The sequence below is a fragment of the Pseudophryne corroboree genome, chromosome 3 (genome assembly GCF_028390025.1).
Source record: "Pseudophryne corroboree isolate aPseCor3 chromosome 3, aPseCor3.hap2, whole genome shotgun sequence".
NCBI lineage: Eukaryota > Metazoa > Chordata > Amphibia > Anura > Myobatrachidae > Pseudophryne > Pseudophryne corroboree.
The window spans coordinates 571,567,574-571,582,702 of NC_086446.1; the positions used below are offsets into that span (position 1 = coordinate 571,567,574).

The 15,129-nt window shown below is 39.8% G+C and overlaps 1 protein-coding gene across 5 annotated transcripts in view; it reads right to left on the minus strand.

The window, feature by feature from the left end:
• Nucleotides 1-561: 561 nt before the first annotated feature.
• USP54 (ubiquitin specific peptidase 54) overlaps nt 562-15,129 on the minus strand; it is a 282,921-nt gene continuing 268,353 nt past the window's right edge. For 3 of the 5 annotated variants that reach the window (XM_063961329.1, XM_063961326.1, XM_063961327.1), the window contains 7 exons: nt 15,001-15,120; nt 12,171-12,360; nt 9,459-10,861; nt 8,795-8,922; nt 7,558-7,698; nt 6,562-6,748; nt 562-2,361 (listed from right to left, as the gene is read on the minus strand). In XM_063961329.1, coding sequence (XP_063817399.1) covers nt 1,703-2,361; nt 6,562-6,748; nt 7,558-7,698; nt 8,795-8,922; nt 9,459-10,861; nt 12,171-12,360; nt 15,001-15,120 — 2,828 coding nt within the window. In that variant the 3' untranslated portion in view covers nt 562-1,702. Of the gene's footprint in view, nt 2,362-6,561; nt 6,749-7,557; nt 7,699-8,794; nt 8,923-9,458; nt 10,862-12,170; nt 12,361-15,000; nt 15,121-15,129 lie in introns of those variants that run through there. The other 2 variants (XM_063961328.1, XM_063961330.1) reach the window with 2 other exon arrangements.

The following is a 15,129-nucleotide window of genomic DNA, read 5'->3' on the forward strand; positions in this document are numbered from 1 at the left end:
CAGATATGTAAAAAGTAATGGACCAAAAAGAACAAATGCAAAGGATTGGTCAACCATGGCAGCAATGGTCTGGGTGAATCAGCGCTATTAAAGCTGACTAACCCAAATATTCACTTTACCCCCGCAAAGATGGTCAACGTTGGTTCAAGGTGCTTAATAAAGACATGAAAAATAAATGATATTTTCTGCATTATTCCGTAGATCGGATTATCTATTGTTGGGAGCTTGATGAAGATTAGCTCATATGTTACATGAAATTGATGTAAGAATACAGAACATTGTAGAAGCTTCTCAAACTTTTGTATACCACTGTATAATTCTAATCTAGCAAGGCCATTCCTAGCACAGTTCTAAAAGGCGATAGAGGAAAAAATGATGCAAGTGTGATATGGGAATAAAAGTAAACACAGCCATTTACCACACACACATTTCTTTAGTCTTAATAATAAATCATTTAATATTTTACAGGGTCCATATTTTCAGAGGGAAAAAAACAAAAACACACAAGTACTTTATATATTTCCCAAGCTATAGAAACAATAAAAAACAGTGCAGATGCGGTTTAATAGAACTATTTTATATATTTATTTGAAAAATACTTACAAAAGCAAATGTTTTGACACTAAAATATTTAATTTTTACTCTAAGCTGTTAACGTCAGTGGGTTTAAGCATGCAGAGGTAACAGTCATCCGTTATAAGCTTGCTACAATTACTGGAGGTAAGAACAAAGGAGTGGGCAAGCCTAATCTTAAACACCTGTGGCACTGCCACCCCCTCCTCTCCCACCCTCCTTACAGTAGTCAAGATTTGTGCTTAACTAACTGCACGGTTAATGCGGAGTTTGTTTTTTTAACTAACACTTTTAAGTCCCTTGACTGTACGCTGGTTTATTGTAACGAGATCCGCAAGTGCATGGTCTGCATAAGAATAGACACCTCACTGCCGGTGGGAATTCCTGGTCTCTTCTGGCAGGAAAAGCTATTAAGGTACAGTCGAAGGAGGACAGAAAATACTGTACACCCTGTTGGATTGCAGTGTGTGGGTAACGGAAACAGATATTGTCCTTTGGTCGCATAGACACCAAAAGGGAATCTACACAAATCTGCAAACAGTTATATTTTTACTCTAATTATCACCACTGCAATATATAACTATTGCTAACTGAAGCAGGGTCTGAAAGAGCAAAGGTAATGGTTTACAAAAAAACAAACCTAGAGTTGTGTGTACTTGATTTCTCCTTTATAGAGTATTTGATGAACACCCTGTACACATTAACTCTCTAATAAGCAGATTATTGCTGGATGAGCACCATACTGACAAAGTAGAAAATCTTCAATTGTTGTCACTGTGTGTTGAGTGGAAGAATGGTTTGTCAGAAATTCACACACCTGAAGGAGCAGTGAGCTGGCTGAGCGCACACTTCGGGAAAATGATCTGCTAGTTCTGATGTTAGTTTGCTGTAAAGCCTTCCTGCACCAGTTGGGCAATGGTAAATAATAATTTGAATTCTAAATCTTGCTCACAAATCTAGCACAAAGGGACTTTCCACAGGCTTGAAGGTGTTAAGACAACACTGGCGATCACTCTACAAACAAATATTCTTTGTGTTACAGGGCTTGGATCAAAAGGTGTAAAATGCAAATCTGGCAGGTTTCGCAAAAACCTTTTCATAGGTTTCCTGGGTGGCTATAAAAATAAATTTACCTCCCATTTCTAGGCATGGCAGAAGTACCCCTCCAGCTGGCTGTACCATAGATGTCAGAGGCAGATGAAAGTGTCCGATGTGGGGAGTATGGTGGAGGCTGCCTCCAACCACCCATTTGCGGGGCAAAACTATTATGTCTCCAGTCTTGCTCTGGTGGCATGTCTACTCTCTTTGGACCCTGAATCCTTGGCTGTGGAGCAAAAACGTTTCCCCATGTGTCTCCTTTACCCATGGAAGTACTACGTGGCATTCTTAAGGTACAGTACTCTGAAGTTGGTAGAGGAGGTGGTGGCCTGCGGTTCATTGCTGGGGAATCATAACCTCCATAGCCTGATGTCTGCTGAAAGATTCCATTGGGCAGTCTTCTGGCAGATGAGCCCAAGAAGCTAGAATTGACCATGTTTTGGTCAGGTACATTTGTCTGCACTGTGCGACCGGACCGCTGGTGGTAGCTCAGACTACTTTGTTCTGCAGCTCCTGGTTGTTGCCACGTGTGACCCGGAGACCTTTGCAGTGTAGTAGAGTATACGTTGGAATGGATCTTAGGTGTTCTTGGGAGACTTGCATAGCTCAGTGCCACATCTGAGAATTCGCTACCTCGGACACTTTCACTCCTGTCAGGCAAAGCCAAAAACTTTTGGACATTTGGGTCTCCTAAAAAAAATAAAAATAAAAAAAAATAAAAGCAATAGTAAAAACACACCTCAATTTTAAACACCTAAAAGTAAAAACTATTTAAAATCTATAAAAGGAGCCCAATACACAGAAATTATTCACTATACAAGACCTCCATAACAGATAACAAGGCTTTGCCACTTTTCTTAGCAAATAATTTACTTTTGGGCATCAGCCAAAGAATGATGAAATCAACTACACTCTGATGTTAGACATGTCTGAATATTAGGATAAGGAAGAGTAGTTTCAGGTTAGCACTTCAAAACTATAGTTTGCTTCTTTAAACACTAAATTAATCAGCAATCATCCAACTCGCCTTTTTTTAATTTATTTATTTTTATATATAATTGCATTTTATTTACATACTTTACAAATGTATCAGTAAATGGTAATAAAATATACTACATGTAACCATGAAGCCTGTATCACTGCCCTCATCGTTACATTAAAAGATAGATGAAGGTGGACCAAGCAGGATGATTGTTTTGTGTACCACTCTCTGAAAACCTAAGAGGTGTGGTAAAGTCCTAGGATATCAGCAGTTCCCAAGATTATTAAACCAACCCATCTGGCACCAACAATCATCCTATGGTCAAAGTTACTTACAGCATATTACATTTCTACCCTATTTGGTCTCAACAACAATTACACCTCTTCACCATGTCTGCATGCTTTTATGCACTGAGTTGCTGCCACATGATTGGTTAATTTGATATTTGCAGCAATGAGGAGGTGTAAAGGAATAACTCATAATTTGGCGGCTGAGTGTATTTCGCAGGTTTGGGGTTGCCTTGGTAAAGCTACCAGTATGAACTTATTTTTACATAGTTAACAATAACATGAAATCAGAACCAATCTATAGTTTGTATTTTCTGGGGGGTTTTCAGTGTGCTTTAAAAAAAAAAAAAAAAAGGTCTCTCTCTGTGTTTGCTCAATATTGTTTAAAAATAAATAAATAATAATTTACTTGCTCCGCATATTTTGAAGTGAAGGATTTTTTAGTGAAAACAGAACAAATCTAGTTCCAATAATAACCTCTTATAAGAAATCTGATTCACACTAAATTACAATGCTACATGGTACAGGTCTTCTTTTCAACATAGTTACAGAAGTAGAATTTTATAGTATCTAGTGGCACCAAACGGGGAAGTGGGGGTGGGTCTAGATTGGGGGACAGGTATAAAGAAACGGTCACTGGTCAGCCAAGAAAGCTGGATTTGATTTGCTATACATGTATTGAGACTTGGTATTAAGATGCTCTCCTGTGAACAGCACAAATGACGTGGGCACACAGACAAGAGGCAATCTTGATGGACTGAGTGGATCTTCTGACGTTACCTTAACATTAATAGGGGGAGATTCAAATGTTTGAAAAGTCGGTTGGGTGTCTGTTTTTTCCTATCTATTAGATAGGAAAAAAAGACTCCCAACTGACTTTTCAAACATTTGAATTAGGAAAAAATAGACTCCCAACTGACTTTTCAAACATTTGAATTAGGAAAAAATAGACTCCCAACTGACTTTTCAAACATTTGAATTAGGAAAAAATAGACTGCCAACTGACTTTTCAAACATTTGAATCTCCCCATAATAGTGTAGGACTGTAGGTGATGCTGGAGAAATGCCTGGCAACACTGGTCAACATGATTTTTTTTTCCACTGGAAAACTGAATAGTGACTCTAGTGCAGTTTTAAACCCTGAATTCAAATATGTGATAAGAATTTGTCCATCAGGCATATTGTGTTTTTGACAGTTACTTTTCTTTTTTCATATTCAGGGGTCTATTCAATTGATGTCGGATCCTTTCCGACGGAAAGGATCCGACATTTCAGTATTCATTTTGCGGCCAAATCAGACAGGTTTTGGCCGTTCCCGACAATGCCAAACTGACTTTTTTTTAAAGTCGGATTGACATTGTCGGAAACGGGGCTAAAACCTGTCCGATTTGGCTGCGAATCAGACAAAACATGTAGATCCGCAGCTAATCCGCCGATCCACATGTTTTCCGACAAGTCGGAATTTCTGACTTGTCGGATAAACGTCAGTTTGATTGAATAGGTCGAATCTTAGAAAACAAATGTCCTAAATGTGAACTTCCTATTCCCAGGCAGAAAAATGTGTTTAATACCTTTAGTGGATCCTGAAAAAGTGTGTTTACCTCCATTGCATATTAAATTAGGACTGATGAAACAAGTTTTTATCAAACTCCTTTTATGCATTTGAAATCTACATTTCCAAAAGTAAATTATACAAAACTAAAAGTAGGGTTTTTTGATACGGCCACAAATAAGATCAGTAATGGATGATGACAATTTTCAGGAACTGTTCAAACCCACTGGAAAAAGCATCCTGGTTGTCCTGAAGCAGAAAACTATGGTGATATAGTGAGTGATCTAGTGAATTCATACAAAGCTATGGGATGCAACATGTCTTTAAAACTTCGCTTCTTGGGGCTAACTGCTGCATCGCAGGTATTCAATTAATGACTACCCTGCGCGAGTCCCCACGGATGGACTGAACCTCACAGCTCAAAAGTCTGCATAAAGAATACAAAACAGGGGTGTGCGCAGAAAAAAATAAAATTTGATTCTGCAGTTTTTGCAGAATCAGTGGGTTTCTGCGCGTGAATCCCGATTTTTCGGTTCGGGAAAAAAGCTATTTAGTTGAATAGCCTTTCCCTGCAACACAGTGATGAGCATGATCAGCTTTTCTACGATGGAAAAGAGGTACCAAGGCAAATGGAGTTCCAGCATGCTGGATGACTATTGCTGGACCGTGAAGAGAGACAACCCAAAGGCAAAATATGCCCAAAAATCATCATCTACAACTTTTTAGGTCAGCCAGAATGAGGTGTATATTTATCATTTAGACTTACGTTACAACAAATTTAATAAAACGTTAAATGTATGTCACAAAAAAGAACCTGCCTGATAGAAAAAAATCGAAATGCATATTCGAATTCAGCGTAAAAAATACATTTAGATTCAGTTTAGTTAACTCTTGTCAAAGAAAAAAGTTTATTTTTGTAGACCAGTGATCACTAAAGAAGGAGTAGGCCGTAGGAAGAAGCGGAGGGTAAGCAATGGGAGGAGGAGGAGGAACCAGGAAGGTGAGGCTGGGATAAGAAGTTCATGCTCAGTGACCCTGCTACTAGATCCTCAATCTGTGATATATGTGTTTACCCCAAGGAATGCCCTACTGATGTGTCCTCATATCTGCGGCAGTCACCCTAAACAGCACCTCTTGGCACGCCAGGTCCCGTGAGAACTTGATAGTCAGTTGCTTTTTTTGCATCCTTTTTTGTCGAAAATGCATCTTAGATGCAATGCAATGTGACTAGGATGTACCAGGAGACAGTGCAGATTGACTCAGACCAGGAGACTGTGCCGAGTAATTTGATATGCAACACTTATGTATCTGTGTACAACTCTGAATTTGCATATAGACTGCTATGATGCAGCGGCAGTGGTTTTCGTCCATACCAAGTTCTGCTGTGCTCTGTATACATACAGACACATGATGTACAAGTGTTGTGTCTCATATGAATCTCCTTGTGCGTCCTAGCAGCATCACATTGAGTCTTATACGCATTTTCTGCCAAAAAAAACAACCTGTCGCTAGCAGAGTTGTCACTCGCGACAGGCATCTGCCACTGCAAGGCATATTGAGGCCAGATGTAGGACACATTTGTATATATATTCAAGATGATCTTTAATATGTCACATAGAACTCAAAAGTAGATTTAAAATTGAAACAACAAAAACAACTATAGGTAGAAGGGTACTAATGCATATGGTGGGATAAACATGTTCAGATTAGGGGACGATTTTACCAAGAGAAAATTTGTATTTTTATTTTACAGTAACGCCTAAATGAAACTCTGTTGTACATGCATGCAACAGAACAGATCACACATTACATATTTTTAATAACAGACCTTATCTTTTAATTGTGAGGCCTACAAATCGAACACTACATTAGGTCATTCAGCACTTCCAGCATAAAAGATAGTGTAGAAAATCAGAAAGACCAAGCTACTCTACAGGCCATATAAAAGACAGCACAACGGGCATAATGGGTAAAGCGAATGATAACACTACTGTATATGAAGATAATCACAGACTAAAAAAAATAAAATAAAAACAACACACGCATGCAGGAGGGTTGTGTGCAATTACCTGGTGGCCTGTGTGCCTCACCCACCATGCTGGGCGCCAGTACCTCATGAGATGGGTGCTGCATCTGGGTTGGGTAGTGCTGGGGTTCATAGGATAAGACAGAAGGATTGTGGGTATAAGGGTAGGAGGAGGAGCTGTGAGAGCGATGACTGCTGTCCACAAGCGGTTTCCTCTCATTGGATGCCTCCTTTTAACAAAATGAAACAGAAAGCAAAACAAAAAAATACACCCATAAACAAGATGGTTAACGTGAAACAGGATAAAATATCATCAAAAACCAATTTTTTTTGCATAACAAACGAGGATAATACGTGGCTAAACACACACTACACACAAAACCCACTGTAGCTGAACAATACAGACCAAAGGTCATGCGGTTTTACAAGAGAAGAAAATACTTTTTACATTAATTATATTTAGGATAAATGATTAGACCCAGATTAAATAAGCACCCAGAGGAAATGCAGTTCTGACAGGAAGAAACAGCTACTTGGTCATTATTTACAAAGAATGTATGCACAGGTAATATTTGTCCCAGAAACTAAAGCTCTGACTTTTTGTAGTTGCTCATTTCAGTTTGAACACCAAATGTTACCGCACACGCCTCTTACAGTAACGATAGTAACAGAAAATGTAGTGAAATGATGGCTTGCAGAATGATTTTGTTGATAATGCACCTCCTAAATAGAACCCCATTGAGATACTACTAAATTAAGCCTTGGGGTATATGTATTAGGGTCTAAGTTTGCCGGAGGTGCGGGATGTTGGCCGAGTACTGTATGTCCTCCGGTAAACTCAGACCCCCATTACATATACCCAAAGTCTTTATTATATATACGACCCTGACCGCTAGCAGGATGAGCAAAGCAGTTAGTAGCACCACTAGAACCTCCCATGGTCTTAAAAAGCATGAAGGTTTAAATTGGAAGTTGTTTATGCAAAGCTGGCTAACATTTGTCTGATCTCAAGTTGTAATGCATTTCAGTTACTACTTACAAAACTGTGAGAAGAGACCAGGGTCTCTCCTCTGCTAGAGATGACAGTCCCACTGAGGCTCCGTGCCAGCCGCCGAAAATTCTCTGCACTGTACAGCTCGTCGTCCTCTGGTTCCCTGCTTTGGTCCCTGCCATGAGCGACCTGCAGGCGCACACAGAATTTGGCAAGTGGCAGAAATGCTTGCAGCATACAGCACCAATTAAATATGCCACTTTTTTTTCTTCTTCTTTTTTATTGTGCCACCTAACTCATAGGTTTTGTCTTTTAAAGCATGAACAATTTCCAACCTGTTGGGATGTCATAGGCTAGATTTGCTAGAAGTTAATTTGGCCAGGACACAAGTTTAATGTTGAAATCCTTTTGGAGAGACAACTTGTTTGCAGCAAAAATATGAAGTTAAAAAACAACTCCAGTTAATTTTTCCCCACAAACCCTCGATTACAAATTTCCTGGATCTGCAATACAGGATTCCAGCAACAATAATGCTTCAGCCCAATGTATTGTCCAGGCAATAAACTTAAAGGGTGGGATTGTGAGTAAAAATTAATTTATATGGAGATCTTTTAACCACTTGATATCAAATAAGCCAAATTACCCTACAGCAAAGCAGCCCATCATGGGGTGAAGATTAGTGCTGAATGCAAAGCATAAGCAAAACAGTTCTGTTACGATTATGTTAAACAAGCAAAATACAGAAGAGAGAATATGAAATGATTCAGCCATGGGCTTTCTGTATACAGATACAAAACAATGGTCTGCATCACCATCGTTGTCACTGAAGTACATCTTCCAATTCTCATGCAAGCCACCAAGCATAATGGGACATTCAGTACAACAATACCTGGAAGGTCACCCACTGTGAGTTTACTTTTAATAAACTACTATGCAGACACCACACAGTCTAGACAAAATTCCACATGCAACAGTGTCTCGTTTTATCACAAATGTAGGCCAAACAGGACGAGATCCAGTCATTAGGTGCACAGGAAAAACAGCTAGAACAATTCTAGCGTCACTTGGCCTGCAAGTGCAGTTGGAAGGTGACCTTGCAAACGTATGCTAACAGAGGTCATCTCTGACCACACACCAAGTGGTGTCCAATAACACGTTATGCCTGGCCTGCTCTTTCAGAGGCTACTGCCCGTCACAACCAGGTCACATCAGCCTGATCATTTTTAGAAGCATGAGCCAGATTACAGACTTACCTTCACCCACCCAGTTACCAAACCCACATTACCTTAGACACAGGTGAATGTGTACTTCCACAGAGACTACGCTCTAGCTCGGCTGTTGGAGTCCTTGAAAGACCTCGGCCAACGGCATACTGAATCTTTCTTGCTGATGTGTTGTCCAAAACTGATGAGACTGATGAAAAAGGAGAGTACAGCAAAGCAATCACGATTCAGCAGATTTACAGCACAATCTGAATAATAATCAAAACGTAGCACTGCATGTTAGGCCCAGATGAAATGTGAGTAGCAATCACAAATTGAACGTGTGTTGAGTTATAAACATAAACCAACCGAAAGGGGTCTAAGTACTAAGCCTTGGAGAGACAAAGTGAACGGAGATGAAGAACCAACAAACCAGATTATGTCATTTTTCAAACACAATCTGTAACATGGCAGTTAGGAGCTGATTGGCTGGTACTTTATCTCGCTCCACTTTAACACTCTCCAAGGATTAGGACATAGACCCATAAAATCACAAATCACTGCTATATACAAAAAAAAATATAATATATTGCATTTACACCCCTTGCAACACTTAATAAGGTTTATCCAGGTGCATAATGCATTCTTTAATGGACATGCTCCTGACTATAAATGAGACCCTTTGTGCTATTCAGCCCACACCACCATGTGATATTGTATATGATAAATAGGAGTACAGGCGCTTACCTGGTTTTCCAAATGTCTGTCTGGCAATCTCAGATCTCCACTGCACATTCCTGTTGCCTGGACATGACTGCAGGCTAGTATTATACAAGGCATCCAAATCTGTACCGTCTTGCTCTGAATCCTGCTTCCAATCCTGACGTAAATCAAGGGAGCTCTTTGATAAACCGTACCTTACAGGCTTTCGATTGGGTGAGAAACTTTGACGAGCATGGTGTTCCACATTCGTATCATCCACATTGGAGTTATTATAATATCTGCTGACACTATCAACCCACTGGTTCGTGGGTGCAGAGGCAGGCAAATGAACTGTGCTTCCAAATTTCACCTTCTTCTCTGCTTTGTAGTACAACTTTTTGCAATTAGCATTGTCATCAATATCTCCTGGTAACACTTCCTTAACTGACACCATGTTTTGGTTGTTGAGATAGTGCATACTGGACCCATTTATAGTACAAGACCCATCCTCCGAGTCTGGAGAAGTACTTGCTTGATCTGTGCTAACTGATTTATTCTCTTGAGTGACAAGAGGCTGCGGACTGGACTCTGTATCCAAAATATTTAAAGAATTCTGTATTGGTGAAGACTTCTGCTCAGCACTGTCTATTCCAGTAAAATTCACACCAAAACTGCTTCTCTTTGGTGAGCCCCCCTGTAGCCTTTGGAATTGCTGTGCCAGAGAGCGCACTAGCCCCTTGCTTTTTGGTGCTTCTGATTTGCTGATCTCGGTGATATTCGACTCACACTGTTTATCTAACAAAGTTGCCTCGCTGTTTGTTCTTGAGGACACATTGCCTGGTTGAAGGTTAAAAACTTTTGTGCCAGCTGGAGAAACTGGTGCAACAAAGCATGAACCAACCTGGTCTTCACTTGTATGAATTTCTGTACTGACAGATTTGTTACAATGACTCGGTGGGTTGCTTCTGTCTGGAGACGGAGCTTGTGTTCGACGTGCCCAGGGGAATAGTAATGATGGCAAAGAACCAGATTTAATACCATTGAGCTTCATCTTCCGTAGAGTTAGGGGACCATCTTTAGCTTGGTGTTCCTCAGCCACCATACCGTTTTCAGGACTTCCATCACTATTCCTCTCGCTCTTTAGCCTTTTGTTTTGTAGATCTTGGCTATAATCATCCACTCTTACCGTTTTATCAACTGTGCTATGTGCCGATGTTGAGGCACTGTCTGGGGAATCGGGATCTGTAGGAGCACGGTAGTGTGAAAATGTTTTGCTACATGGGCTATGCTCAGAAGCTGACAAGCTGGAAGACTCAGCGGATGATGGAAGCAACTCATGGCTAGAAGCGAACGGGTGAGTTAATGGAGTGGATGCGAAGTCCTCCTTTGTGGTAGTCTCCGGCATTACCTGACGGTTCATTGGAACTTTGTCCGAGATAGTCTGGTCACTGCAATGATATGTTACATTTGGGCATATTATTTTCAAAGTAGATATTTTAAAGGGAAAGTATGCCTAATTATGAAGAAAATACAAATTGTAGGTCTTCAAACTCAGTAAAACAAAGGCCACTGCCATTGATGCCAGATATAGAATTCCGATATCTTGCCTATAAAGCGTGATGTAAGGAATAAAAATGTAAAAAAAAGACCACATTATTTTCACTTGATGGAATCCACTGGTATTGTCCCAAGTGCACAAACTTCTTTTACTTGGCAAAAGAAGGAAAAAGAACTACAAAATGTATGCATGTCATAATCAGGAATATTTGTCAATTGCTAATAAAGTTACCAAAAGATTAAAAAGCAATAGGACAGAGCATCACAGAGGCGAATTTTAGGTAAGCACCTACTGTACAAGTGCAGCAAAATGCAAGAAACAATGATACAACCAAGCGGCATGAAATTAATGCAGAAGAACGTCTCTACTGTATTAGCTTGGAAGGCTGAGAGTCTCCTTCAGTCATAAATTGGCAATTTCTTGATTGGTGGATTTGTTTCGCTATTCCTGTAAAGGTAACTTACAGTGCTAAAAAGAGGCTTAATGTATATGTACAGTTCTAGCCTTTTCCTAATTTTTATCACCTGCTCAAATGTTCCACTTAAAGGAAAACTATAATTTCTCTAAAATAAAAGATTCTGGGTGTACACTGACCAGGAGGGTATTGAATGATCAGCAGTCTGTAAAGGTGCTGGACACATGGACATCTGCATGCATTGTTTGTGGAAATACAGTACATAGGCAGATGTATTAACCTGGAGAAGGGATAAAGCAGTGATAAGCGCAAGGTGATATTGCTCCAGCCAATCATTATGGATTTGAAAAATGACAGTTAGGAGCTGATTGGCTGGTGCACAATCACCTTGCACTTATCACTGCCCCATAGTTAGACAGACTTCCAAATGTTTGATATCTTGGCTGTGGCTTCCTCTGCAAGGCAATCTGAGCAACTTTGGAGAGGGGGACTAAATTAAAGAAATATGTCTCTTGTACATTTGTTCATGTATCCCCCTGAACACTTGTTCTGAATAATCATGGAGGTCAGAAGGCAAAGCTAGCTGCTTTCTTCAAAGCACAATGAAGCGCAAATGCGCTTCCATGCCCATCAAACAAGGTGTCATTTATTCAAGACCACAAGTTGATCAAAATACAGCCAGCTTTTATTTTGGGTATAGTTTTACTTTAAAGGTATTCTAAGTCAAATTAAGACCAACAGTTCACTAGTTCATTCCTAGTTAAGGAAGTTTCATGGCAGCTACCTTGTAGATTGGTTTATAGCTCCCCCCTGTGGAGAGGGGTAAGCTGGTGGCAGCGGTTGAGGAATTGTCGGCAGCAGCATGCGGTCCTGGAGACTCCGTGCTTTTCGTAAACACATTTGCAACTTCTTATCTGCTAGGGCTCTGCAGTGTGTACTAGATCTGGCATCATGCATGGCAAGTCTGAATTTAGCTAAAATGCAAAAGAAAACATAGCAGAAACAAATGCACGCACACAAACCAAAATAATAAAAAATAGGATGCAGAAAACAGCATAACATGGAAACATGCAATACAGAGGAAAAACAAAACAAAAAGAAATGCCTTTTTTTAAGTCATCAAAAATGAACATTTATGTAAGCAATGCATCTTGAACATGTTAGTTGTACCAACTTAATGGTTATGAAACAGACTGGCAGCAGGAACAGGCTTGTTATATACATGCCTTTCAAAATGAGCCATATCATTGAGATAATGGTCTGCTACATTTGAAGACATTTTCCTATTGCAATTACTTGAGTAAAAGTGTAAAAAAATAATAATGTTAAGGTGCGTTTTAAAGCAATTATTTAAAACAGCCTGGGTCATTTCAAAACTAGGCAGACAATTATCTGATGCTGAAATAACCCCTGTTGGAAGGTTATGTAGAATGGAATATAAGTTTAGCTAAAAAAGCATAGCACACTTGACAAAAATATGCTATATTTTATTATAAAGAACAATAAAACAAAGAACATGTGCAACAGGTAAAATAAAGCAAACTACACTAAATAGCAAGTTTTCTGTACAAGAGTTTATTGGTATGGCATTTAATGGTATGGGAAGAACTGGCTTATGTGTGTGAGATTTTAACTTTTAATAACCCTCAATATCGAGATGAGGAAAAAAGCATCAGACCGCTCTAAAGTGTCTGAGTGTGTGGTGGGTCAGAATTCCCTCTGTAGAGACCCTTTTTCTGTTGATGCAAAGCGGATACAAATTGATAACTTTAGCTGGCCATACAGCAACAACAACTTTCATCCAACTAGTTGGCAGGCTGGAGTACAAATCTGGAAATGACAACCAGGAATTTACTCCCTACTCCGGAAAACACAAAACGGTCATTTAGTTAAGTTGTATATATCTGTTTGATTAACAACCTGTGTGAATGTAAGTCCTTGTCTGTTTTCCGGGGTTTGGGAGCAAATGACTGATCGTTATTTGCTCCCATACATTACCAAATTTGTATTCCAACCAACCAACTAGTTGAATGAAAGTTGGTCTAGTGTATGGGCAGCTTTAGTTGTATACAAGAAGAATAAAATGCCATCCACTGATTAAACAGATGTTGTGACTATCCAATCAGGCACCTCAGGACTTAACGTCTATAGCAGCAGGAGTAAAGAAAGAATGAATGCTATAAGAAGCATTGGTATAGAGATAATGGTGGAAATCCAAGGGGAAGGGGTAAATGGGTTCCATTTGGGTAGAGCACTCATACAGGAAATTGGAACATCTTTGAACTACCACAGTCCTTGGCTGTTAAGGTGGTCTGTAAAAGAATGCAATTAAATACTATCAAGTTAAAAAAACGTCATTACTAAGCTCAGAAATCTCCACAGACGATGTCCCATTCCAGGCATGGATGATCAGAGTATTAAAGTCCTGCATAACATGAGTTTTATTGAGTATTTTCCTTGTGATACCATCAGAACTATAATTTTACTGTCATGGCTGAAAAAATTAAATGCTATAATGAATCAGTAGTTTGAAATCCAGATATTATGAACCATAATTAGGGTGCTGGACTTGATACCATTTGGATAGTGAACTCTCCAAAGAGCAAGTTTTACCTGACAGTAGTGTTGTCTTTATGAAAGCCCCACTCCTGATACTAGATCCCACATTATACTGTGAACAGGAATTTCTTTTCTCATAGAAAAATTCAACAATACCAGTTGATGGATCTTGATGGATGTTTATCACTCCCAGAGTTTCCAGATTACTACAGAACAAAGGGGCAGATGTATTAAGCCTGAAGAAGTGATAAAGCAGGGAGTTGATAATGCACCAACCAATAAGCTCCAATATGTAAACTGACAGGAGCTGATTGGTTGGTGCATTATCACTTATCACTGCTTTGTCACTTCTCCAGGCTTAAAACATCTGCACCAAAATACCTAGATGACTTGTGGTAACCCTAAGGTTCTACATAGTGGTGGCCACCAGCCAATGATTACTGAACGTTACACACACTTGCATGTAAATCAGTGCACAGAATCTAAGTGAGCCCTCCCTTGAGGATACCAATGAGCAATAACCCAAAATTCACAGGGACAATGGCACGCGACTCCCATAACTAAATGAACGCACTCTGGCATCAGTCACCAGCCTGTTCTAGTCACACAGATTGCCGAATGCTGAGATGTAAGTGTCTGGAGTTCCTATGCTTAAGGGGCACTGCTGGTACTGTAGGTGCAAAGTCCAGCAGTAGCACCAAGTACCTGAAGAATGTGCAACTTTTCACTCAGAGGAATGGTAAATAAAAATCTATCCTGATCCAACTTACAGCCAGAGCTGCTTTTGTTACAAATGTCACATGAAATAGAATTGAAAGCAAAAGCGCTATTTCCACACTGCAAAGCCTCTTTTGGTAGGAACACGGGTAAAGCAGCAAAAGCAGAAAGAAAGCAATGAAAATTTTTACTTTAGTTAACAGCAAATTTGCAGATTCTGCTGAAAGAGACATAGGTCACCTTCCACAGCCAATAGCTGAGCCACAAAATGTAAAGCATGCCATGTTTAACAGTACGCATTGAAAGCAGACTGAAATCATTGGTTAAGGTTTACTTACAAATTGCTTCATTACACAGTGCCAAAGCTGTAGTGTAATCTCCCTTCTGCTCCAGCCGCAGGGACTGCTCAAAGACGGAGTCTGCCTCCTGCACGGACCGCTCAAAGCTGTCGCTTCTCCCTGCAATAG